This window comes from Girardinichthys multiradiatus, chromosome 8 (assembly GCF_021462225.1).
Source record: "Girardinichthys multiradiatus isolate DD_20200921_A chromosome 8, DD_fGirMul_XY1, whole genome shotgun sequence".
Classification (NCBI taxonomy): Eukaryota; Metazoa; Chordata; class Actinopteri; order Cyprinodontiformes; family Goodeidae; genus Girardinichthys; species Girardinichthys multiradiatus.
The window spans coordinates 4,159,348-4,187,327 of NC_061801.1; the positions used below are offsets into that span (position 1 = coordinate 4,159,348).

Sequence of the window (27,980 nt, forward strand, 5' to 3'; positions counted from 1 at the left end):
GGCTATCATTAAGGTGCGGGATTGCAAGCTTTAACACAGCCCAGTCACTGTGGGTGAGAGTACACAGAGCCAGTGATCCATTAAATACCTCATCTTGATCCAATTGATACAGGCAAAGCTCTCCTATTTCATACATGAAAATATAACCCCAGCTGCCAACCAGGCCATATGGCTCCAAAGACCATTCTTCCTGCAGAGTGTTGAACGGGGGTCTTTGTACCCTGCAGATGTAGTATGTTGATTTCTTAGGAGCATTCAATTCACGGGATGAATACTGGTAGACGGTCACTGGGGTTTCGCACAGAACTGACATACCTCTTGGCCGAACCGAGGTCTGATTTTCAACCATGGTTGTTGAAGTTGATGTTGGATCCTCATCATCGGTAGAGTATGTCACGACGGGAATTCCGATAGGTATCTCCGTTGAGGAAGTATATGATGCAGTTGCTTGTTCATCATCATCATCTTGGCGCGCGTTGCGTTTCTCCTCCGCTTGACGATAAACTCTCTTAACTCTAGCCATTGTTGAACGGGTGTTCTTTTTTTCCAACGAATGCTGCATGTAAAGTGCAGAGTTTTATCTCTGTATTTAAAGTAAACACTAAGGCACGCCCTATTGTTTTCATTGGGTTATTCAAGGTTTAACGATGCTTACAAACACACCCCCTCTATTTTTAATTGGTGCTGATGCCAAACAGTTTCCGATAATACCATATTTGTCTTGTTCTATTTATAACAAACACACCCCTGTGTTTTAATTGACTCATTTAAGGTATTGCCCCTAATGACGACAACCAATCAGCATCCACTGTTACGCCCCCTTGGACACACCACCTGCTTGACCACATGACCTCCTGCCCACATGGCAACCACATGGCGCCCACCGGAAATCCCGCCCTCACCGGAAGTCCCACCCACCTGTCAAAAAGTTTGATGAAAGGGTGTACTTAAATTCTCTCTTAGGGAAGGCCAGAGACAGGGGAGGATGAGTTGCATGTTACAATCAGAAGTATTCCTTATTTGGACCTAAGGGACTGTTATGTTATGTTATACATGTGGGACATGATATATGTATATGTTGAACACACCCTTGAGACTGAATAAAACGAGCTGGAAGCAAGAGTTGATCAGAGCTGGGCTCACAGATACTTGGCTGGAGTCTCCATCTCTCACTCTGCAGAGGCGAACATAAGTAGATTGTACTTGTGTTTATTTCACTCTTTGAAACCTGTACCCAAATCAATGGACCCGGGGAAGCAGAGACGGCTTCAACAATTGGTGGCTCGTCCGGGATTTGGAACAACAGGCGAAAGAAATTCGGACCACTGACGAGGACCAACAGGCATCAGACACGGGCTAGCCAAAACTACAAAACAGGTAAGCAGAACCTGTTTAATCAAAACTCTACTTTTGGATTTTCGATAGGCTAAATTAATATTGTGTCTGATGTCTAAGTAAGTCTGAGTCAGCCAAAACTTAAGAAAAAGAGTGTCATAAAAGTTGACTAGGATTTAAACTGGTGAATAGGACGTTGTTTTAAACTGGTGAATAAGATGTTGTTTTAAGAGAATTACAAGACTTAGTGGTGGTATTGTGTGGAAAAATATAGTAGTTTCTCGAACGTGGCAGTTCAGAGTACGTCCTCGACGGAGGTCTACTGTTAGCTAGGTTTGAGGCCTGAGGAATTGAAAAACCTCAAATTCTATAGAAAAGTAAATACACTGAGATCAGGCACAAACACTTGGGTGTGAATGCCGTGTTTTACGTGAGTTCTTCCTCAGTAAAACCGGATTACAGACGTAATAAAAGCACAAACACATAGTCTGAGAATAAGTCCTGTGAAGTGATGAACTGTGAGCTGACATACAATTCAGCAAGACCAGGCTTTTTGGTAAAAAACTCATGAGCTGTGCGCAGAGGAAATAATCTGTGTTACAGACTTGTTAGGAGTGAGTGAAAATTTGTGTATGACTGGAGAAGCAGCTGTGGAGAGCAGCTTTCTCATTGCGGGTGACTGAGTGCAGTTTTCTATCTGGAAATCTTACGGATAGACTGCTGATTGCTGTTTTTGATGAGTAACGAAATATTTCTCTGTGAAAATTCAGATTATAAACACATAAACTTAGAAGGAACAATATAAGCGGTGGAAATAACACCGTAAGATATAGAAAGTTCTGTGAGTTTGACATTTTTTTTTTTAAAGAGCTGTGAACAGCAGTTATAACTGTAAGACCGGTCATGAGCTGTCTGTTGGATAAATAACCAACAAACAGACTTTGTTAGGGTTAAAAATTAATGAGCTGTGTGTTGGATAAATAACCAACAAACAGACTTTGTTAGGGTTAAAAATTAATGAGCTGTGCGTTGGTATAAATAACCAACAACAGACTTGTTAGGGTTAGAAAAGTGCATAAGCTGGACACATATACACTCCGGCACACATTAGACAAGATTTATAGTTTAAGTCCATGAGCTGTGAGACACACACACACACAGGCCACTAAAAACAGGCTTCTGGGGGTTGAATGTGTTCTGGTGTCTTGAAAGTTGGTCAAAATTGAATGAGTGAGTGACTGAGATAACACATTAAAAATATATCTTTTAGAAAAAAGGATAGTCGTTGTTATAAGATGGAAAGTGAATTTAATAGAGAAATGGATATCAGTGCAAAAGAACACAATGTTTTATGGAAAACTATAGAAACTCAGCTGTTAATGAAAATTTCTATTAAGAAAACATTTGAATACAAAGAGGAACAGAAGATGGTTAAACGGATGGATTCTAAAATAAATGAAGAATTGTCAAAAGATGGAAAAAGTAAGACAGATAAAGAGAGTGTGGGCAAGTGGTGTAATTTGAAGGAAAAAAATGCAAGAAAAGAGAGAGATTTGGCTGAACAAATGTGTAGAGAAAGCAGTTGGTTAAGCAGAGGAAAATGGAAGGACCTGGCAAATAAAGCAGAAAAAGACAAAGTTTTGGTTACAAATGAGATTCTTGTGGCAGAGTAGTGATAATGCTATGACTGAGAACAGAGACTGGAAAAGTAAACAGATTAAGGATAGCAGTACAGTTGAAATGCCGCCATCATATGAACTTTTAGCAGATCAGCCCGCTTTATCACACCACAAGGCCCCCACCTCTCCCCTTACTGGCTTATATCCTACACTGAAAGTAACTGGGGGACAAGTAAGCGTGTGTGATTTACCGCCAGTAACTGCTCAGCCTCCTCCTGACCCCCCCTGCTCGGCCCCCACCTCTCTTTCCCATTCATCTAGTGATATGGAATTGGTCACACCTCTGAAAGCCGAAGTAACTGAGGGCTCAGTTAATATGTCAGTGTCAGGGAAATGGATAAAAGACGAACTACCGACTGCAGTAATTTATCATATGCAGACACCACCTATTACAGTACAGAATCAGACACCAATTGAAAATGAGGAAGCTATGTTATCTTCCTCAACCCCAATGCCACTAGTACCTGAGGCTATGCCTCCCCCTGCTGGACATGGCTATAACATGAGACCCCGAACTCAGTCCAAATCTTCTTATATGGGTCCACTGTTCCAACAACAATTTGGAGCAAATAGATACAAACCTTTTGCACTGGGAGATCTTACCACTTTGTGTGACAAATTGCCTCCCATCTCAGAAGGAGCGTCTATACGGTTACAGACTCTAGATTCCCTGACAGCAGGTACCACGTTAGCTCTAGGTGACTATCGGGCCATTGCTGGACGATGCATGAAGCCACACAGCTGTCGGGACATAGAGCTTGCTGCAGGTACAACAACAGTACCAGATGAGGTCCTACTTACTGTATATTCCACTCATATAGGCACAGCTCTTAGACAAATGTATCCAGTATCCAGAGGACATACCATTCCAAAATTTGAGTGGAATGCAAACACAAATCCTAGAGAATATTTAGATCAGTTCAAATCCGTGTTGCAAACACAGACAGGAACTAATCCAGACGGAGCTGGTCCCCAAAGGGACTGGTTCCGGGATGCTGTCCTGCGAGGGTTACCGCTGCAGGTTAAAACTAACATTGAGGATAATCCAGATTTGCCTGGATCAGAAATTGCAGTATGGGATCGCCACCTGATACATCATTTATCTAAACTCAAAGAGGCAAAACAAGATGAGGAGAGTGAATTAAAAACGTTACAAACTCAGCTCCTGAAAATGCAATTAGCAGAAGCTAAACTGAAGGTCGGGGAAAAGAAGAAGGAGGGTAAAACATCTAAAATTATGTATGAAGGTGCAGTGTCTCAGCCCCCTCAGGCTCCTCCATTTCCTGGAAATCAAGAAACAGCAGGACAGTGGCATCAGGCCTTGGTCCCATATCAGGGACATGCTGGTCGTTTTGGGGGACGGGGAGGGCCAAGAGCAAGGGGATTTCAGAGAGGACCACAGAGGAGGCTGGGTAATGCTGATGTGTGTTATTACTGCAATGAGCCTGGACATTGGGCCCGAGATTGCCCCCATAAGAATGGTCCACCCGGAGGATATGGGTGTTATGGTCCCGCCATGGCTCCTCCGGCCCGTCCATACAGAGGCAGAGGTGGCCCAGCACGCGGTGCATACGGACCACAACTCCAATTACCAGCCTGGGACGAGCCTTGTCGCTGGCCTGAGCACCACTGAAGGTCCCCACCGACCCCAGAAGACAGCGGCACTACGGACCCCCTGCTGTCTGTGACTGTGTCCGGAAATAGCCTTCCTTTTCTGGTGGACACTGGGGCCACATGTTCAACCATCAAACAGGCTCCTCCAAACACACTCTCCACCAGGACTACAACTGTCATGGGGTTCTCGGGGGCAAAGCAGGTCCTGCCATATACCAAGCCTTTAAAGACTGAAATTGGTGGACAAATACTGAATCACAGTTATCTAGTCTCCACTGACACACCAGTAAATTTACTGGGTAGAGACATGTTAATAAAACTGGGAGCAACCATTTTATGTGGGACTGATGGACTGCAGGTTCACCTGCCCAATGGCATCTAGTTATTTTGAGACAATAACACTTATTTTTCACATGGACAGTACCTCCTCCAGCCACTGCAGGACTCAATAGCTGATATATACTGGGTTTTGCTGCAACCTGAAACCACCGCGCACAGAGGCATTCTCTCGGCTTTCCATCGGTGTAAATCCTGGGTCTCCACTCTGGCGCCCTATGTACCTCCTCCTGACCCCCCGCATGTCACCTTGTTTTATGATAGAAATAATTGTAAATGCTACCAGGAAAGCTTTGCTGACAAGTTAGAGGGTACACACCAATATTTTAATCTGAATGTAATATTACCAACATAAAAAAAGTTTGTTCTAATTGTTGGCTATCTGTATATTATAACTTTGCTAATTTTAACGCATAACATCATAACAGTCCACCAAATAATTTAAATCTAAAATGTATGTACATAAAATAATTTATTTAGATTATTTTACTAAATTCATTTAGTTTGTTTTGGCAATATTTTAATGATATACGTGTTTGAATGTTTAAATGGCTTTTTGGCGACAGGAAATACATTTGTTCACATTCAAAAAACATAATCAAACTAATCCAACTCCAGATAACACAATGTTACTGTCAATAATGGAATTTGCTTTGTTTAGTGAAAAGGTTAAAGATAAACTGTCTTTCTCACCACATGGAATAGGTTGCCTTAATATGGCGATTTTTCACCTGCTAAACAGTGATTATAGCATCAAGTTTGCAAATGACAAATTTAATCTGCCTTATAATGACTTTATATATTGACTATATTATATCAGAATCAGAATCAGAATCAGAAAAGCTTTATTGCCAAGTACGTTTTTGGACATACAAGGAATTTGTTTTGGCGTAGTCGGTGCAATACAGTACAAATTAAACAGTATAAACATATCTACAATATAATATAAATATATGTGCACAGTTTTAAGTGAGTGAGAGTAAATATAGAGCAGTTAGTATATTATTAACATCACAGAACAGTAGGTCTTTAGCATGATGTGCATTTACAGTTAACAGGCTGTGCGTGTTTCTCTGGCCGATGATCAGTTATATGCGCATTTCATTCTCAGACTGCAGTTTTGGTCCATGAGGCAGACACCCTGTCTACTTTTAAGGCTAGGCTTAAAACTTTCTTTTCTGATAAAGCTTATAATTAGAGTGGCTTAGGTTATCCTTGTCAGGATGTGATGTTTTGGACTCTGTTTTGTGGTTTTGTGTTTTTGTTTACCTTTTAATTAGATGTTCTTACTTGTGTTTTGTATTTATGTTAGTTGTGGTTTTTGTTTTGGGTTATATTCTGCCCCCCAGTTTGCTCTCCTATTTCCCTTGGCGTTGCTTTCCTATTTATTTTCTCAGAATGGTTTCCATCCTCTCCTTTATAGGTTAGCTCTAGTTATTGTTTACTAAGGTTTCTTTACTTTTGTAGTCTGGGTTTCCTTATGGTTTCTGTTTGCTAGTGCTTAGGTTGTTGTGTTCCGTCCAGTTTCTCAGTTTCCTTTAGTTCATGTTATTCTTGATTCTTATGTTTTATTTATTCTTTGTTTATAGTTTTGTTTAGGTCTGTTCGGTGTCTTGTTAATTACTTGCATTAGGTTCACCTGTTCCCTCTGCCTCCCGGCCTCCTTGTGTCACCTGTTCCCTGTTCCTCTGATTACCTGCCCTATTGTTTCTTGTCCACCATTGTCTGTATTTAAGTTTGCCTTCGTCCTTTGTTCCACGCGGTGTCGTTATGTCTCTACCATGTCCTCGTGAGATGTCTCTTTTGGATTTTTGCCCTTGCTCTGGATTCTGTTAAGTTCTGTTTTCAAATACCCTGTCTACTGGATTATTTTGTCACCCTGCACCACACCTTCATGTGAGTGAACTCGTTTTATTAAAGTTGGAGTTTTGATCCCACTCTGCTTCCTCCGTGCTTGTCTGCCTCTGGTCCACCACAAAATACCGCAATTATGACAATCCTGAGCTATCTCTGTAGTTATGCTGCTATAGGCTTAGGCTGCTGGACGACATAATGACCACTTTCACTCTATCTGCTACATTCTCATTCAACTCTCCAATTTTGCATTATTTGCTCTAATCTGTGTAACAGTTACAAGTCACACCAGCTGCACAGTGTTGTTCTCATAATGTCTTATCTTCTGTTTGGTTGAATTCCTCTCTGTTTTTATATTTGGACAGAGGAACAAACAGGAGATGCAGGGGGAAGGCTATTTATTAGCAAGAAGATTTGAGTGTTGCTTGAGTTTTCAGTCAGGTCTCTCATTGTAAGATCGACTTAATAGCTGAGTTTAAAAAGCCTTATTGGCCAGTTGTAAACATACAAACTACCAACTATTCAATCATAGTAAACAGAATAAAAAAAAAAAACTATGAATTAAATGCATTATGTATACATACAATTGAACAAAAATAAAAATCCGATCCTAAAAAGAAGATGCATGCATTCAGCTATAGCTACACATATCACCCTTTCTTTTATACCAACATAACATATCATATTGTCTGTTTCTGTGATTATGTAGGTTTCAATCAGCCATCAGATCGAGTTAGGGAGTTTTGTACAAATGAAGTAAACCTGTTCTGTAGCCTCACATACTGATTTATAGGAGGTGTGTTATTATTTCCATTAGCAATCATCCTGGAATCTTTCTGTATTGGTAGAAGTATGGAAAATGAGATTGAACCTACTGTTAGCCACTTGATTTCATCCTAACTTTCTGTGTGGCTGGTTCTGCCTGTTTTGTTTCTCCAGAGATTTCAGGAAAAGTGGGTGAAGAATAGTGTACTATAAAGAACATAATGGACAGTCCTGATGGTCGCCTTCAAATGTTTGTGATACAGCAATAGAGTGTCTTTATTCAGAGGCTTCTTCTTCTCCACTGCAACGCAGAAACTACAGAAGAGCCATTCTGCCTACAAACCTAATTGAATTTGAATACTGAATGGTGAAACATAACCAATAACAAAAAAAATGCTTTCTCAACATTTAAATATTGTTAGAAACCTTTAAGATATGCTTTGTTATTATTTATGGCTTTCCTGCAACTTTTTTAGTATAACTGTGCTATGTTGACATTTTTAACAGTAGAAAAATGACTTACTGTCAATAAGTGTCTGGTAACGCGGGTGTTGGCGGGTGAATGCTATGCTTGGCTGACCTGGCTCTCCTGCCTTCAGCCACTGCTCTCCAAACAGCTTGATGTAGTCAAGCTCTGCCCCCTTTCTTTCCTCAGAGTTGATCTGAAAGCCAGCAGAAATAACAATCAGTCTGCATGAATTGTATAACTTTACCTTAACTAGGACCGATGAGATATACAATTTCATTTGCATCCTCACAGCCGAGCATGCTCTCACTGTGGATTATCCACTGCTATCAAAAACATCTAATCACATTCCTCAAATCTATATAACACGTATACACAATTTACTGTGATAAGAAAATTATACTTGGAACTGTTCCCAGTCCATTAATACATTATATTTTGGTATTAACTGTGGCATCACTACAGTTAATACCAAAATATAATGTATTAAAGTATGTGTACTTGTTTATTTGGCTTTTTTTGGGCTCATTTAGAATTATTGTTGGGTAATAGATCTTTGTTGATCGAATTATTGATTTTTTTCTTCCAGTTGCTGGACACACTAGTCATTATCTGGGTTCTACAAAGTTTTACAATCCTCATTCATGCAATTGAATATCATGAAAAAGTTAAATATTTTTGTCACTCATTTTAAAAAGTGAAACCCATATATTAGATAGATTCATTATATATAGAGTTTATGTACCTACAGAGCCTTTATTTATTTTAATTTTGATGATTATAGCTTACAGATAATAAAAACCCAAACTTCAGTGTTTCAGAGCATTAGAATATTACATAAGAGCAATAAAAAAAACTATGTTTTAGACAGAAATGTTATGCTTCTGAAGATTATGTTATTTCTATCCACTCAATACTTGGTTCGGCTTCCTTTTGCATAAATTACTGCATCCATGCAGTGTGGCATGGAGGCAATAAGCTTGCGTTTTCTGCTGAGGTGTAACGGACACCCAAACTGTCTTGATGATAACCATAATCATCAAAATTACAAGAAATAAATATTTTACTCTATGTGTAATGAATCTATATAATATTCAAGTTTCACCTTCTGAAATGAGTGTCAGGATTTTCTATTTTTTTTAGATGTACCTGTTAGTACATTCTGCGACAGTGTGAAAGGATTGGAAAAGTGCAGAGCCGAGCCTAGTTCTAATACAAAAGAGAGCAGTTTCACCACAACAGTCAGAATAAAGGAATGAAAAGCTGAAGCTAGAATAAAAGGAGATTAAACTAAAGGTTTGAACGTGGAGCTGGAAACACATTGGATCAGTGCCTTCTACTGGAGAAGAACATGCTCATGTAATTAAATGTCCTTCCTCCAATACAATATAATTTATTAATAAAGCACATTCAAAAACAACAAACAACAAATAATGCCTCTATTTCCATTGATGGTTCCAGCTCCGCACGTCTCTACTTGCCACAGAACTTGTTGTGTTTCCACTGACAGCTGGAGTTATGGTTTAAAGCCATGCCTACAACAGTCAGTGTTGTGCACTGTGCCACTATTAACGTTACTGTGACATTAAGTAATATGTGTGAAACGTTAAAAAATAAATAAAAACTGAAACAAAATACAAATCTTTTTTTTTTTTGTATATGCAAGAATGTCTTACATGTTTTTTCATGTGTAAAGTGATCCACCAAGTGCTTACTTCTCCTACACATGGTGGTTCACGGAGTTTTAGGTTGGATACTGGAAATTCGAGCTCCATGGATTCAGCAGGGTCCACCTGTTTGACTCATTGCAGGCAGTATGCCTATGGGCAGCTGCTCTCTGCCTGCTCCACATGGTCCTTAAGCGAACCACCCTGTGTAGGAGGAGCAAGCAGGAAGAGAGTCTGTAATCAGACTGCCTTCATTGGGTCAAACAGGAGGAATCCTATTGTATGTGCAATGTGTCTCCAACTGTTGGCAGTAAGTTTTCGTCCATATTATTTACCCAGAGAGTTCACCAGTGTTATTTTGGCAACAGTTTACGTTCCACCTTCCGCTGTTGCTGACACTGCATGTGATGACATCAGCTCAGTTGTTGCTAAGCTACAGACACAAAACCCCAATGCTTTTGTGGCAATTTCTGGTGATTTTAACCATACTTCACTCTCTGCTGCACTTCCAACGTTTCAACAATGTGTCAGCTGCTCTACCAGAGAAAACAAAACATTGGATTTGTTTTATGCAAATGTCAAGGACTCATACATCTCTACAGCAAGACCTCCTCTAGGCAAATCAGAGCACAATCTTGTTTTTCTCTGCTCGAAATATAAGCCCCTTGTTCAGAGGCAACCTGCAATAAAGAGGACTGTGAGAAAATGGTCACAGGAAGCTGAAGAAGCTCTGCAAGGTTGCTTTGAGGCTACAGACTGGGACGCACTGTGCCAGCCACATGGAGAGGACATCAATGCCATGACTGAGTGTGTAACCGACTATATAAACTTCTGTGTGGATAACATCATCCCCACCAGAACCGTGAGATGCTTCCCCAATAACAAACCTTGGATCACCAGTGACCTGAAGGAGGTCTGGACAGAGCCAATGAACTGAACACATTCTTCAATAGGTTCAGTTCAGAAACAAGCTTCGCATCCTCCTCTCCTGCTCACAGCCAAACAGACATTCCATCTTCCTTTGACCCACAGCTGTCCAGTAACACCTCACATTTTTTATCGTCCACCTCAGCCCTAGTCCCTTCTGCTTCTACATGTTTGCCTTCAACCATATCAGAAGATGCTGATGCTTCCTTTGCTTCCCCATTCCACCTGTGTGTCTCAAGAAGTCAGGTGAAGAGACAACTGGAGAGACTGAATAGGAATAAGGCTGCAGGTCCAGATCATGTCAGCCCTAGAGTCCTGGAGGCCTGTGCAGAGCAGCTCTGTGGGATTCTGCAGCACCTCTTCAACCTTAGCCTGGCCCAGAAGAAGGTTCCGGTGTTGTGGAAGACCTCCTGTCTTGTTCCGGTACCAAAGAAAACTCACCCATCAGTTCTCAATGACTATAGACCTGTTGCCCTGACATCTCACATCATGAAGGTCCTAGAGAGACTCCTGTTGGCCCACCTGAGTAAGCAAACAGTAAACCATCAGGGCCCCTTTCAGTTTGCTTATCGCTGTGGAGTTGGAGTTGAAGATGCCATCATACACCTGCTTCAACAAACCCACTGTCATCTGGACAAAGCCAGTAGCACTGTGAGGATCGTGTTCTTTGATTTCTCCAGTGCATTTAATACAATCCAACCTGATTTGCTTTGTCAGAAACTCCAGAAGACTCAGGTGGAGGCCTCAACAATCTCCTGGATCAAAGACTACCTGACAAACAGACCACAGTTTGTGAGACTGAAGGGTTGTGAGTCTAACCAGGTAGTCAGCAGCACAGGAGCACCACAGGGGACCGTACTCTTACCATTGCTTTTCACTCTGTAAACCTCAGACTTCCAGTACAAGACAGACTCCTGTCATCTGCAGAAATACTCGGATGATTCTGCAGTCGTGGGGTGGATCAGAGATGGACAAGAAGCTGAGTACAGGAAGGTAGTGGACCGCTTTGTGGCATGGTGTGGAAACAATCATCTCATTTTGAACGTGACTAAAACAAAGGAGATGATTGTAGATTTTAAGAGAAACAGGAATAAGTCAAAAACTATTTCTATCGTGGGAGAAGAAGTGGAGGTGGTGGAGGAGTATAAATACCTCGGTGTTCACCTGGACAACAGACTAGAGTGGAGATGCAACTGTGAAGGGACAGAGCAGACTGTACTTCGTGAGGAAGCTTAGGTCCTTTGGTGTTTGCAGCAAGATACTGCATATCTTCTATAGGTCTGTTGTGGAAAGTGCGATCTCTTCTACCATCATCTGCTGGGGAAGCAACATCAGAGCCAGGGACTTAAAAAAGCTCAACAAGCTGATAAAAAAGGCTGGCTCTGTTCTGGGGACTCCTCTGGAACCTCTGGAGATCATTGTGGAAAGACGGATTCTTCATAAAATGAAGAACATTATGGAGAACCCTGAGCATCCTCTTCATGAGACTGTCCTACAACAACAGAGTGTCTTCAGTCAGAGGCTTCTTCAGATCTGCTGGCTGTAAGACGGAGCGCTACAGGAGATCCTTCTTGCCCACAGCCATCAGCATCTACAACGGCTCTTTGAGGAAACCTTCATAATGAGCTACAACAACATTTAATTTCCCTTTGGAATTAATAAAGTATTTTTGAATTGAATTGAATGTACCTTTAAATATTATTGGATTAACTAACTGAATGTCACTATTACACACTCACGATTACTTGAGAAATAGGGACTTTTAGGGAATTTGTATCTGCTATACACAATGCATAACAATAATTGCATTAAGCTGTGATGTGGAATAGGGTTGAAAAGAACACATTACCTGATAATAATACAATACAATAGATAATCTTAAAAAACTACATCAAAAAATCTACTTTCAGAATGTAACTTATTCATATAAATTTAACAGCACAAATTGTATATTCTGTAATGCAGAATATTGCATTGTACATTGTAAATTGTAAATTTGTATATTCTGTAATGCAAAAACAGAACAAAAGAGCAAAGTGTACCGGAGGCAAATTCCTTGTTTGTATGTACGAACTTGGCAATAAAGCTGATTCTGATTCTGAAATTGGTAGCTCTAACTCTCACAGCCATTTGCAACTATCCCACTATTAAATCTTGTCTTTTCCAGCTGAATAACTTAAGCCCAAAGGCTCTTCCATGTGTCTAATGGCCACACAGGTAGAAATTAACTAGTGTTGGCATGGGGAGGGAAATATGTTTAAGGCATTTGATTTCAATTAAATCTAGTAAAGGAACCATTTTACGCCACCCCCATAGTGGATTTTTTTGAGTCCTTTGAACATCTGAAGCAAAAGGAGTGTTTGACACAATCACATTCTGAATAAGGAATGAAACTCATACTAATACTTAAAGTGTGCAAACATGTGCATGAACAAGCACATGCGGGCACAAACACACATGCATACCTCACTGTTGTTCAGGTAGATCAGTTGTCCCAGTTTGGCAATAATGATTTGGTTGACAGTGTTTGGGTTTCCATCAATGCTTGGCAGTTTGTTGTCACGACATGATAACTTAACTAGGAAGGGAATTTTGGCAAGCTCATTAACCACACACCACTGAAAGACAGAGAGAGAGATAACCTGTTTAAACACAACTGTGTTACTTTTTTTTTTTTAAACTCTTCTACCTCCACAAAGTCCTATCAAATGCTCCAGTGTAAATAGTGCTTATCATCTGATTGTACAGTAAAGGAGAGATGAAGCACAAATCACTAAATTCATAAAAGAATTTAAGCTACCATTAAATGAAAGCAAAGTCCATAAATCCATAAATGCTCAAGTTGTGCATGCAGTAACAGCCTGACCTCGGAAATGTTATTGTGGTCCAGATTGAGACACGCCAGAGCTGGAAAGATTGCTGTGCAGCCAGCTATGGAGTAAAGGATAAACAACTTCAGAATGTTTGGGTTTAAACCCAAAAATTGTGTGTGTGTGTGTGTATATATATATATATATATATATATATATATATATATATATATATATATATATATATATATATATATATATATATATATATATATACACACACACACACATACACATTGGGGAGAACAAGTATTTGATACACTGCCGATTTTGCAGGTTTTCCAACTTGCAAAGCATGTAGAAGTCTTTAATTTTTATCAAAGGTACTCTTCAACTGTGAGTGATGGAATCTCAAACAAAAATCCAGAAAATTACATTGTGGGATTTTTAAGTAATTAATTTGCATTTTATTGCATGACATCAGTATTTGATACATCAGGAACATAAAATGTAATATTTGGTACAGAAACCTTTGTTTACAATTACAGATATCAGATGTTTCCTGTAGTTCTTGACGAGGTTTGCACAGTTTGCAGCAGGAATTTTGGACCACTCTTCCATACAGATCTTCTCCAGATCCTTCAGGTTTTGGGTCTGTCGTTGGGCAATATGGACTTTCAGCTCGCCTCAAAAGATTTTTGACTGGGTTCAGGTCTGGAGACCGGTTAGGCCACTCCAGGACCTTGAGATGCTTCTTACGGAGCCACTCCTTCGTTGTCCTGGCTGTGTGCTTTGGGTCGTTGTCATGCTAGAAGACCCAACCTCAACCCATCTTCAATGCCCTTACTGAGGCTTTGGAGGTTGTAGGCTAAGATCTCCTGATACATGCCCCCACCCATCCACCCCTCGATATGGTGCAGTTGTCCTGTACTCTTTGCAGAAAAGCATCCCCAAAGAATGATGTTTTCACCTCCTTGCTTCACAGTAGGGATGGTGTTCCAGGGGTTGTACTCATCCTTCTTCTTCTTCCAAACACGGCTAGTGGAGTTCTGACCAAAAAGCTCTGTTTTTGTCTCAAAATACCACATGACCTTCACCCATTCCTCCTTAGGATTATCCAATTAGAAATTGGCAAACTTCAGACAGGACTGGACATGCACTGGCTTGAGCAGGGGACCTTGCCGTCACTGCAGGATTGTAATCCATGGCAGCGTAGTGTGTTAATAATGGTCTTCATTGAGACTGTGGTCCCACCTCTCTTCAGGTCAATGACTAGGGCTTGCTGTGTAGTTCTGGGCTGATCTCTCACCTTCTTCATGATCATTGCTACCCCACGAGATGAGATCTTGCATGGAGCCCCAGACCAAGAGAGATTGACCGTCATCTTGAACTTCTTCTATTTTATTATAATTGCGCCAACAGTTGTTGCTTTCTCACCAAGCTGCTTGGCTATTTTCCTGTAGCCCATCCCAGCCTTGTACAGGTCTACCATTTTATCCCTAATGTCCTAACACAGCTCTCTGGTCTTGGCCATTGTGGAGAGGTTGGAGTTTGTTTGGTTGAGTGTCTGGACCAGTGGCGTCACCTGGCCTGGGTATTCCCAGGAGGAAGCTGGAATTGAACCCACAACCTTCTGATTGCAAGACGACTACTCTTCCTACTGAGCCACAGTCGCCTCATACTACAAATACTACAGCATGATCGTTTTTCTGAAAATTGCAAGTGACTTAAAACATTTTGCCTTTTTTGCAGAAGTACGACAGAGAGCAAGTTGTGGAGAGCAACAACAGCAGCCTGGAAAAGTGAAAGGTACAGGACCATACTGTATGACATTTGAGTGAAAGAAAGAATAAAAACCTAAAAAATCATTTTTTAAAAATATTTTATGGAATACTTTCTGTTGTCATTAAGTAAAAATTGTATTGTTTTTCTGGCAGCAGAAGGTGTAAGGAGTGAGCAGATGATGGAGAGAAAAGAGAGGAGACACAGAGGCCCAACCAGGTGCAACCTGACAGAATTAACTTTTGTGCTTGCAATGAAAAAAAAAAGAAAAATGATAATTGTTACCTGTTGACTAATTTTATCATCCTTAACATTATGCCTATCTTGTTTACACTGTCAAAATTAATTTTAAAAATAAACAGATTTTGAAGTACATACTGCAGTATTTGGCTTCAAACAAGGTGCCACAATGCTTAAGAAAGCTTCCCCTAGATTCCCTTATGAGGGTGTGGGCTTAGCACCCAATGTTTTCAGGCTCAAGAAACACCCCTGGTGTGGGCAGGTGTCTTTTAAACAAATAAGTTCAAAAGGTGCAGTTAATACAGGTAATGAGTGGTGAGCAGGAGGGCTTCTTCGAGAGGAACTAACAGGCCTGTGAGAGCCGGGATTCTTATTGGTTGTTAAAGACTTAATTAAAGACTTCTACATACTACATAGATATACAAACACACACACACATATATAAACACACATACACGTATATATACATATACATACATACATACATATATATACACACACACATATATATATACACACACACACATATAGATACACATACAGTATTGTGCAAAATGTTCAGGCAGGTGTCAAAAAATCCTGTAAAAAAAGAATGTGTAAACAAAGAAAAGTGTTGATCATTTATTTTAATCAATCAAGAAAATGCAGTGAATGAACAAAAGAGAAATCTAGATCAAATTAATATTTGGTGTGACCACCCTTTTTCCTTCAAAACAGCATCAATTCTTCTAGGTAAACTGCAATACAGTTTTTGAAGGAACTCGGCTGGTAAATTGTTCCAAGCATCTTGGAGAACAAACCACAGATCTTCCTTCTATCTCTTCATGTAATCCCAGACACACTCTATGATGTTGAGATCAGGGCTCTGTGGTGCCATACCATCACTTCCAGTAATTCTTGTTCTTCTTCATGCCGAATATGGTTCATAATGACTTTGGGTATATGTTTGGGCTCGCTCTCTTAGCAATTTGTTAATTGGTATAAAAAAACAATCATGATTTATATTTCTGAAAACTTTCTTTCTGCCTACAGCTTTTGCACAGTATTGTATATATATATATATATATATATATATATATATACACACATACATACATATACAGTACATATGTATATATACATACCAAACAATATACACACATATATATACACACATGCATATGTGTGTGTGTGTGTCACATTATAGACAATGGTAAATGTGTCACTGAACCTTGAGCTGCATCTTCAAGTTGAACGAATGACAGTCTAGTACTAGACAAGTCAAGCTGCTCCAGTCTGCCATGCAACAAAAAAAACATTTGTTTTAGAAGGATCACTTTCATTCAGATTAATTCCATGATTAAAATAACTAAATTAAAGTAAATAAAATGGAAATATTTAAATTTATTTTATTAATTTGAATTTGGACAGTACTTTAGATATGCTGTTTTTATTCGCCTTTGTTCTTTTGAGTTTTATGTTTAAGTATTTTTTTTTGTTTGTTTTCTGCAAGTTTCTCTTTTTATTTTACATTTTTTCACTTTAGGACATCATGAAAATTATCTATCCTTTACCAGGTTTTAAAGTTTTTTACATTTGAATTTAAGTGTACACAAGCAAACAACTGATTTCACATTGACAAGCTGAGGTGTAAATGGAAAAGCTGAGTGTATCTGTTATAACTTCCAAAGAATTTAAGAAGCAGAGTAGCAGCAAGGTAATGCTATGTAAATGCTATGTCAACAATTTTATAAAAATAGACTTTTTGTCAAAATTTCATAGACGTAGCAGCATGTGACTCTAGCAATTCGAACACCTACCTAGCACAGGCCACCATCAATTCCTGCTAAAAAACTAGAATGCCAACAAAGCCAACTAAACTACAGAAGATGGCATCACAGTACACAGGGCCATTTAGGGAAATCAGGGATTTTTGTCTGATTGCTTTCCATTAACATTCATGTCTTATTACATTTTCAGAAAGAGTATCGCAATAACATATTTTCTTTATAGTGTACAACCCTAGATCAAAGTGCTGGAAAGGCTCAGACTGTCAAGGTCTGGACTGCTGATCATGTCAGTAATCAGTTTCCTCACTAGGTGTCGCAGGAATCCTGGAATCTGGAGGCTGACAGGTGCAGCCCATCAGGTCAAGGAGGACTGCCAGCACTTCAGCGGCTGACTGTTTTGCCCCCGTGGTCTTGCTCTATGCATCGTTACCTTGGCTTCGAAGAATCTTTGGAAAGTCCCACGGACCGTGAACCACACCGGACATCTTACCTTGGCTGGCATCCCGACCGGATCAGAGTACCGTTTCAGTTGCGAACCTTGTCCACCATCCTCGAAGGATTACCTCCCTGGCTCCTGTCGGCACCTCACTCTGGATCAGCACTCAGTCCCGACGCATTCTCTCCCTGGCGGATACCGACGCCCCATCAGTAAGCATATCTGCAAACTGCGTTTTGTTTCAATTATCTATTACTTAACCTTGTTCCTTCCCATCACAGTTCAGCCTGGCTTCCTTGTCACCGGATCCTCGTTCCAGTCTTTAAATAAAATAACTAAAACATTCTTGGTTTCTGAGTGTTCTCTGCATGTGGGTCAAGTTGGCAGTCAGAACTATGACAGAACAGGCAGCCCTGCCGGACCCAGCAGAGGCACTCCGTAGGGCAGTTTCTGATCAGAGTCGGCAGATAGATTCCCACGGTGCGACCCTCCAGTCGCTTCTCGAGCAACAGCAGCGGGCTAGTCAGCAAATAGATCAGATGGCTACTATGTTACAGCGTGTTCTGAACCCTACATCCTCCACCGCCACCGGAGGCGCTGCTGAGACATCGGCCGCACGACCTCTTCCTCGGGTGCGTGATGTCACTTCCCCTAACCCAGAAAAATTTTCTGGTGAGCTAGGAAATTGTGGTGGCTTTCTTTTACAGTGTGCTTTGGTGTTTAACCGATCCCCTCATGCTTTCACTCATGACAATGCTAGGATTTCGTTTATTTTAGGGCTTTTGACTCGTAGAGCACTCCGTTGGGCGGAATCGCGTTTCACGCCGCCTTGAGGCTCACCAGTGTTTTTACTGTGGCACTTCCGCTCACCTAATGTCAGTTTGTCCTGCTCGGCCAAAAGAGAGAGGCCGCCGGTTATAGGGGGGCAACTGGTCGGCCATGACTTAAATCTTAAGGCCCCTAGATTTACTTTACCTGCCATGATGATATTAAATCAGAACTCTGTGCCTTTAACGGCTCTGTTAGACTCAGGATGTGAGCTGAACCTGATAGATCAGACCTTAGTGACCCAGCTTAACTTAGAGTTAGAGCAGCTGCCCACTCCACGTATGGTTTGGCTCTGGATGGACAGACATTGCACAGTATCACCCACTGCACCAGACCTTTAGAATTAGTGTTATCAGGGAAACATATAGAGCTCACCTCCCTACATGTTTTTCCGGTTTCGCAGAGCGATTTGGTTCTGGGTTTCCCCTGGTTACAGGACCACAACCCCCACTTAAACTGGGTTGAACTCAGGGTAGACGCCTGGTCCGACCATTGTCTGTCAACCTGTTTAAGGTCAGCTGTTACCCCTAGAACTCATCCTGGGGAGACCGAAGCGATCGAACCAGCAGATTTAGCCAGGGTTCCCCCCGAATACCATGACCGTCTATAGGTTTTTGGTAAGGCCCATGCATTATCATTGCCCAGCCACCGCCCATACGACTGTGCTATCAAGCTTCTACCCGGGGCTCCATTACCCACTAGCCGCTTATTTAAGATCTCTCAGCCTGAACGTCTAGTTATGGAGAAATACTTAGTTGACTCTTTAGCTGCTGGCATAATCCGCCCCTCGTCTTCTCCCCTAGGAGCAGGATTCTTCTTTGTGGGTAAAAAGGACGGTAGTCTCCGGCCATGTATAGACTATAGAGGACTAAATGCCATTACAGTTAAAAACAAATATCCATTACCCTTACTCTCTTCAGCCTTTGAACCGGTACAGGACGCCACCATTTTCATCAAATTAGATCTCAGAAACGCCCATCATTTTGTACGTATCCGCCAGGGAGATGAATGGAAGACCGCGTTCAAGACGCCTGTGGGACACTTCGAATTCTTGGTCATGCCTTTCGGTTTATGCAATGCTCCAGTGGTTTTCCAGGCCCTGGTGAATGACGTTTTGAGAGACTATTTAAACACCTTTGTTTTTGTTTATTTAGATGACATTTTAATTTACTCCAGGAACCTGACCGATCATCACCGACATGTCCGCCTGGTTCTTCAATGCGTCCTGGAGAACCAACTTTTTGTGAAGGCTGAGAAGTGTGAATTCCACAGGTCATCCATCAGCTTCTTGGGCATTATTCTCGAGGGTGGACAGGTTTGCGCTGATCCGGAGAAGATAAAAGCTGTTTTGGACTGGCCTCAACCATATTCCAGAAAACTACAGCGGTTTCTTGGATTCTCAAACTTCTACATAAATGGATTATGGATTTATGGACTTTGCTTTCAACTTCATACGGAACTACAGCCAGGTGGCCACACCTCTAACAACTCTAACCTCGTCTAAGGTGCCGTATGTCTGGACCACTGAAGCTGACACAGCCTTCTCCAGACTCAAGAGTCAATTCTCCCAGGCCCCTGTGCTCATCCACCCGGACCCCAGCAAACAGTTCATCTTGGAGGTGGATGCTTCGGACAGAGGAGTAGGGGCTGTACTCTCCCAGCGCTCGGACCTGGATGGGAGACTCCACCCCTGTGCCTTTTTCTCCCGTCGCCTGTCTCCAGCTGAGCAGAATTACGACGTGGGCGACAGGGAGCTACTGGCCATCAAGCTGGCGCTGGAGGAATGGCGTCACTGGCTGGAGGGGGCCGAACATCCCGTACTGGTATGGACAGACCACAAAAACTTATCTTACATTCAGTCTGCCAAACGCCTTAATCCACGTCAGTCACATTGGTCGTTGTTTTTCTCTCGTTTTAATTTATCCATTTATTTTAGGCCCGGAACAAAGAACACCAAGCCTGATGCCCTCTCATGTCAATTTGGCCTTGATGATTCAGAGAAAGTAACGGTTCCTATTTTACCTCCCTCCTGTACTGTCGGTGCATTAACCTGGGATATAGGGCTCGCCGCACAATCTCCTCTACCTAATGACCCGGGGCCCGGTAATGGACCAGCGGGCCGCGTCTAGGTTCCTGTTGCCGTACGACCTTGTCTGATTGGATGGCACCACTCAGCCATATTTGCTACCCATCCCGGGGCCAGCCGAACTATAGCCTCGATCTCCAGGAGGTACTGGTGGCCCACCCTGCACCGAGACGTGAGGGACTACGTTGCTGCTTGTGTGCCCTGCGCCAGGAATAAGAGCTCAAACCGACCTCCAGCTGGTCTCTTACAGCCACTCAGTACACCTTCACGACCCTTGTACCACATCGCCATAGACTTTGCGACAGGTCTACCATGTTCCGGTGGCATGACCGCCATCCTCACAGTTATTGATCGCTTCTCAAAGGCCTGTTACCTCATCCCACTAAAGAAACTTCCTTCTGCTCTTCAGACGGCAAAACTGCTGATTAAGCACGTGTTTCACCTACATGGCATCCCTCAAGAAATCTTGTCTGACCGAGGCCCCCAGTTCACCGCCCGGGTTTGGAAGGAGTTCTGTTATCCTCCGGAAAAGGATAGAGTGCCTCAAGACCATGGCCTCAGACTTGGAGGCACCGATTATCATCCTGGCCGCGTCACACTCGGCTGCAAACTGCTCCAGTGAGAGCTATAAATCACAAGGTGATGAAGCCAATAGGACCACATCATCCGCAAAAAACAGAGACGCAATACTTTGGCCACCAAAACGGATCCCCTCAACACCTTGGCTGCACCTAGAAATTCTGTCCATAAAAGTTATGACAGAATCAGTAACAAAGGGCAACTGTGGTGGAGTCCAACCCTCACTGGAAACAAGTCCGACTTACTGCCGGCAATGCGGACCAAGCTCTGACACCAGTCGTACAGGGACCTAACAACCCTCATCAAAGGGCCTGGTACCCCATACTCCCAGAGTACCCCACAAAGGATTCTCCGAGGGACGCGGTCGAACGCCTTCTCCAAGTCCACAAAGCATATGTAGACTGGTTGGGCAAACTCCCATGCACCCTCCAGGAGAAGGAGGTTTAAAGGACATTTAAACCTGTCCAATGATTATTTTTATTTCTAGTTGTTTTACCAGAAGAAGAAAGATGCAGAAATTGAACTTTATTTTGAATTATCTGGTTTTCTTATATATTTAAAGTCAATACTGTTCTAAAAAGTACTTAAAATAGCACATTACCTTTAGCTCTGTTCAATTTTTGCCAGAGATATTTTTTCAGTTCTTTATACTTTTATTTCTTTTTATAATCTGTGCTATTTACAAAGAACTATGTATTTGTTCTTTAATATACATTTTTCCAGTTATAAAAAAATATGAAATATATAGACAAAAACACTACACTTGCAGAGAACAGAGTGCAGTGCAGTTCTTTGGCAGGAATATGAGGTCTCTCTTAATCACTTACAAATAACTGTAACTTTGACGGAAGGTATTCCTGCTTATGTCTCTATTTCTCATCTTATTTCTCAAATATACTGCGTCAAACAGTGACACACTATCATCGTTGCTTTGAGGGGTCTAGTATCCGAGTCAAGGCCCCCACCTTGTCCCCCCAAACACACATCACCGCCACTGCAATGCTAGCCCAGGGAGAATCACCAACCAAATCAGCTCCACTGTCACCGCCCACCTAATCTAAATGCCGGCAGCCCCACATTCAAAAAGGGATGCAACTCCCCACCACACGCCTTGCAACCACTCCACAGCCGCTGACCGACAACCACCTCCCCCAGACGCAACAGCGAGCAAAGCAGCAAACCGCCAAGCCCGCTCAACCACCCAGCCAAAGCCAGCAGCCCCAGCCCGCCTATCCCTTAGAGTTCAACAGCAAAAAAAAATAAAAATAAAAAAATAGAGAAAGTAAACCAGCGCCTACGCCAGTTGGGGGACAGGCCCCAGGAACAGACCGGAACTGGGAGCAACACTAGACCAACACATCCACGGTGCAGAACCAAAACAGAGCCCAGTCCCCAATGCCTCCTCCAACGACGCCACCCCCAGCCCAGCACCAGGCCGCAGCCATAACCAGGCCACAAGAAAAACAAAAAACGCCCCACACTAACACTAATACACTGACGGCCAATAAGCCACACAAGTAAGCAACCAAAAACGGCAGGCCAACCCAAATGCAATCTCCAAGCCAGCAGAAAGTAGGCACGTGCACCCCTCCACAGGCAAACGAACTGCAACTGCCAGCACCAGCCATGCAGACTCCGCAACTCGCCACCCCGCCCACCACCATGTTCATGGGAATGAGGCTAGCCCAGCAAACTGAAGAGTGCTACAAAAACAGCCACAGCCCACATCGCATAAAGGCGGCACCCCTCTCAGACACGGAACCAACATCCAGGTCAACAAGGCAACAACGAGAACAACAGCTCCCTCCAGCTAACGGCACAGCAACAAAGATACCACACATCCTTCCGTTACGTTTGTAGGGACAAGGTGAAAACCACCAACCCCAAGTACATACCACCCACCAGGAACCACCCAGCAGACAAACCAGCTTCACACCAGCACAAGGCCGAGAAGCCCAACGCAACCACAGAGCCCAGCGGCACCTGCCCCACCGCACCCACACGCGACAGCCAGAGCAGCACCACACAGGACCACTACCCCACCACCACAGCACACTATACAGATGAGGATAGAACGCACAAATGCACCCGCACCAGCCTCCTAAAACTAAAGCCTCCTTAATGAAAGTGCAGCCCCTCGAAAAGAAGACCCACAACATTCACAACCAAGAACATATGCCCAACACCATTACACCAGCCATGGGCAGGTTGTGAGAAATCCCACACTGAAGGCCAGAAAAGGTTAAAAAGCCCACAGAGCGAAAACCAAAGCCCATCGAGAAGCCAAGACCACTCCACTCTAGCCGCCTGCCTAGCTGATGCAGACCCCTCCACCAAACAGAAACGGAATAAGGAACTGGAGTCAGGAACCAAAACGAGGATCTGGAATCCAAACCAGAACCGCTCATAACCAAACTATGCCCAAACCCACCCAAGGCTGCCCAACCACCCCCACCCCAGAACAGGCAGCCCTGCCGGACCCAGCAGAGGCTCCGTAGGGCAGTTTCTGATCAGAGTCGGCAGATAGATTCCCACGGTGCGTCCCTCCAGTCGCTTCTCGAGCAACATCAGCGGGCTAGTCAGCAAATAGATCAGATGGCTACTATGTTACAGCGTGTTCTGAACCCTACATCCTCCACCGCCACCGGAGGCGCTGCTGAGACATCGGCCGCACGACCTCTTCCTCGGGTGCGTGATGTCACTTCCCCTAACCCAGAAAAATTTTCTGGTGGGCTAGGAAATTGTGGTGGCTTTCTTTTACAGTGTGCTTTGGTGTTTAACCGATCCCCTCATGCTTTCGCTCATGACAATGCTAGGATTTCGTTTATTTTAGGGCTTTTGACTCGTAGAGCACTCCGTTGGGCGGAATCGCGTTTCACGCCGCCTTGAGGCTCACCAGTGTTTTTACTGTGGCACTTCCGCTCACCTAATGTCAGTTTGTCCTGCTCGGCCAAAAGAGAAAGGCCGCCGGTTATAGGGGGGCAACTGGTCGGCCATGACTTAAATCTTAAGGCCCCTAGATTTACTTTACCTGCCATGATGATATTAAATCAGAACTCTGTGCCTTTAACGGCTCTGTTAGACTCAGGATGTGAGCTGAACCTGATAGATCAGACCTTAGTGACCCAGCTTAATTTAGAGTTAGAGCAGCTGCCCACTCCACGTATGGTTTGGCACAGATGAAAAGCTATATTTTATTGTATTGTATCATATTATATTGTATATTTTTGGGGGGTAAGATTAAGAAACTCTAATACACTTGATGGCTTTGGAGAACCTACTTTCTTTAGCCTAAATTAATTTTTTTATTATAGATTTAATTTGATGGTATTCAAAAACTGTATTCTTGTTAATCCCATATTGCGTAAATAAAATTCCTTCAAAATATGTTCCAGGTATTGTATTCCTTTACACCCCCAACCTAGAAAGTTTATCTTATTATTTTTTGTAGGATATCAGGGTTGTTCCAGATGGGTGCACATCTGCATGGGATTAGTGAAGACCCTTACATTTTAGAAACTCTCACCATGGTGTTAAAGCATACATGTCATTTTATATTTGAGCTAATAAATGGTAGGCCTGAAATCTTAATATTATTGCATAGTGTCTGTTCTACATCTAGTCAGGATTCCTCTACGGGACTATGTTTAAACCATTTTGAGATGTACTATACCCTAAGGCTAAGGAGTAGTGATGAAAGTTAGGCAGATCTAGTCCTCCTTTATCTTTGGTCATCTTTAAAATTTTTAAGAGATTAGCTAATTGGGAGAAATAGCAGTAATAGCTCACTGCCTGCGCTGTTTTGTTCCTCTTTATATCACCAAAGAAACACTGATGTAAAAAAGTACGAGCCGCAATATAGGAAGTGTATACATTCGTTTGGCTTAAAAAAGATGTTTAGAAAAAAAACACTGTATTTAGAAAATAAATATAAATATCAGTTAAGATCCCTATCCATACATCCCCATAGAGGAGTTCTCAAGACTTCGGGCCCCCTAAACTTTGACAATCACGATGTAGTTTTTCATGTGCAGTTTTATCATATGTTGGTTTTATCAAAGTCTGTTCTTAACAAATGAGGGTTGTCACATTTTTTCCTGATTGTGTAATGAAATTCTAATAAATTCATTAGCATTTATCAAGTACAAAATGGAGACTTATAAACATCATACTGACTATACCTGGGCAGAGTTGATAACCTGCACACACTTTCCTGCATCAAGGCATTACAAGACAGATTGAGACACTTCAGTGTCTCCAGGACACCCTCTGGCCTTCAGAGAAAATACTTGTATTAGTTTTGAAGTGATTGGAGATGAAAAACATTTTGCATTGCAGACTAAATGGATGACAGAAATGTTACCTCTGCAGTTCTGTTATGTTGTTATTTTCTACAGACAGATCTTCCAGCTGAGGCCACATCGGGGCGCACTCCAGGATCTGACCACAGAAAACAGTAAAAAAGACAAAGAAAAAAAAACTATAACAGAGAATTTTCAAGAAACATTTATAAGCAACTAAAGTGATTTACAAGAACAAAACAAGCTCTATCTTTTACCACTAAGATTTTTAATTAATAAATGTATTAAACAAGAATGTCACCGATCTCCTTTTCTTTGTCTCTGCTGGTGAACTGCTTGCTATTCTCATTAACAACAGGCACTACACTGTAAGTACTAGAACGGCCATAAGCGGTCTTTGAGACTGCTGCATTTAAGCCTAAATTATTTCACCTTGTAAGTTTACAACTGAGACAATATTATATTTAATTTGCTTAACACTGTTTTACAAAGCACCAAATAGACTACTTCTAGTTTTAATAGACAAACTGTAATTCAGCGTTAAGCTTTTACTTGAAAACAAACATCATCATCAAATAAACTGTGATAACATATAGTGTATCACAAATGTCAGTACACCCTTCATATTGCTGCAGATATTATAGTATATGTTTTCATGGGACAACACTGACAAAATGACACTTTGACACAATGAAAAGTAGTCTGTGTGCAACTTATATAACAGTGTGAATTTATACTTCCCTCAAAATAACTCAAGATACAGCCATTAATGTCTGAACCACTGGCAACAAAAGTGAGTCAAGTCAAGTCAAGTCAAGTTTATTTATATAGCGCTTTTCAACAACAAGGCAATCAAGGCGCTGTACATAAGAAAAACCATTACAATGATACAGAATATCAAACAGAGGTAATTAAAAAAATAAAGAGAATAGAATGATGGATAAGAAAATGGTTGACTTTGGTTGAAAAAAGCATGTGCATCAACAACTTCAATATTTTATGGCAAAAAGGACAACTTTTCAAGCAAGAGGGTTTCTGTTTGAACAAGCCGGGAGCCAGACATCTCACATCTAATCTCTTCTATTCAGTAAATAATCTGCCAGCAGCTTCGACCTTCAGCAGAGAACATGGAGTATCAACAACAATGATAACGCTGCCACCAACAGCTCCAGCAGAGACAACCGGGCAGTTGGCTGAGAAAGAGAGGTCATCACAAAAGGTCTCCCCGCCGAATTCCACAGAAGTGGACCATCCCGTTATACCCCCCTTCTGTTTTTTAACAGAAACTTGGTAACATGAATTTAATCAAGCTCCCATTCTGATAGAATCAACGCCTCCGAACTACAATTTTCTTTGTGAGAGCAGACAGCAAAGAAAAGGTGGAGGGGTGGCCACTTTGTTTAAAGATAGATTTACTAAAGTGTAAAAAAGTATTTCTGGGCAAATTTGACTCTTTTAAATATTTGGCTCTCCAGCTAAAGAGTCCGGTCCGAACCATGTTCTTGAATATTTACAGGCCTCCTTAGTACAAAACAAACTTTTTCAGTGATTTTAATGAGCTTTTATCTGTGATGTGTTGATTATGACAGTTTAATTATTGTGGGAGACTTCAACATTCACATGGACAATCCTGAAGACAAAAGTGCAATAGATCTGTGTGACACTCTTAGAAATTTTGTTTTGTCTCAACATGTTAAACGACAAACGCACAAACAGGGACATATTTTGGACTTGATCATCACTAAGGGTCTAAACATTTCCAAGGTGTCTGTAACTGATGTTGCCCTATCTGACCACTTTTTTGTTATTTTTGAAAGCATCATCTGCAATGACTCAGTTATCCAAAGCGATATTATAAGAAAAAGCATATTTAAGGACGGTCCCACTGAAACCTTTAACCAGATTTACTCTTCTACCTCCACTTTGCCCTGTAACACTGTAGATGAGCTGGTAGATAACCTTTATTCTAAAATCTCGGACATCATTGATTTAATTGCTCCGATTAAACTGAACGTTGTTTATGGGACGAAAATGTCTCCGTGGAGAAGTGCTCCACCAGTCAGAAGTGAAAAAAGAGTGTCGAAAAGCTGAACACAGATGGCGAAAGCCTGGACTCCAGGGTCACTATATTATCTATACAGAGAGACTAGACAGATATAACCTACAACTGAAAAATGCAAAGGAATCTTTCTTTTCTGAGATCATCAGCAGAAACATTAACAATGCTCGTGCCTTATTTGACACAGGTTAACAAACCATCCTGTAACTGTAGAATCTTAACTTCACTCTACCAGGGCATGCAATGAATTTGCTAACTACCTCCCTGAAAAAGCCCAAAATAGGTGGTCAGCACATCCACTCCAGTACCAAAGTTGTCTCCAACTAGGACTGATTTTGACAAAATTTTCCAATTTCACCAAATAAAATACAAAAACTTAGAAGAAATGGTACACCAACTAAGCTCTTCTTCCTGCTGTCTCGATGTTTTACCCACAGCTTTCCTTAA

The 27,980-nt window shown here is 41.8% G+C and overlaps 1 protein-coding gene across 4 annotated transcripts in view; it reads right to left on the minus strand.

Annotated features, from left to right (window-relative positions):
- The window catches only part of tbce (tubulin folding cofactor E), a 99,023-nt gene that overhangs the window by 33,210 nt on the left and 37,833 nt on the right, over positions 1 to 27,980 (minus strand). For 2 of the 4 annotated variants that reach the window (XM_047372750.1, XM_047372749.1), the window contains exons 8-13: positions 25,537 to 25,613; positions 25,355 to 25,447; positions 16,686 to 16,750; positions 13,510 to 13,574; positions 13,109 to 13,261; positions 8,107 to 8,245 (exon numbers count right to left, since the gene is read on the minus strand). In XM_047372750.1, the coding sequence (XP_047228706.1) occupies positions 8,107 to 8,245; positions 13,109 to 13,261; positions 13,510 to 13,574; positions 16,686 to 16,750; positions 25,355 to 25,447; positions 25,537 to 25,613 (592 nt within the window). Of the gene's footprint in view, positions 1 to 8,106; positions 8,246 to 13,108; positions 13,262 to 13,443; positions 13,575 to 16,685; positions 16,751 to 25,354; positions 25,448 to 25,536; positions 25,614 to 27,980 lie in introns of all 4 variants that reach the window. The other 2 variants (XM_047372748.1, XM_047372746.1) reach the window with 1 other exon arrangement.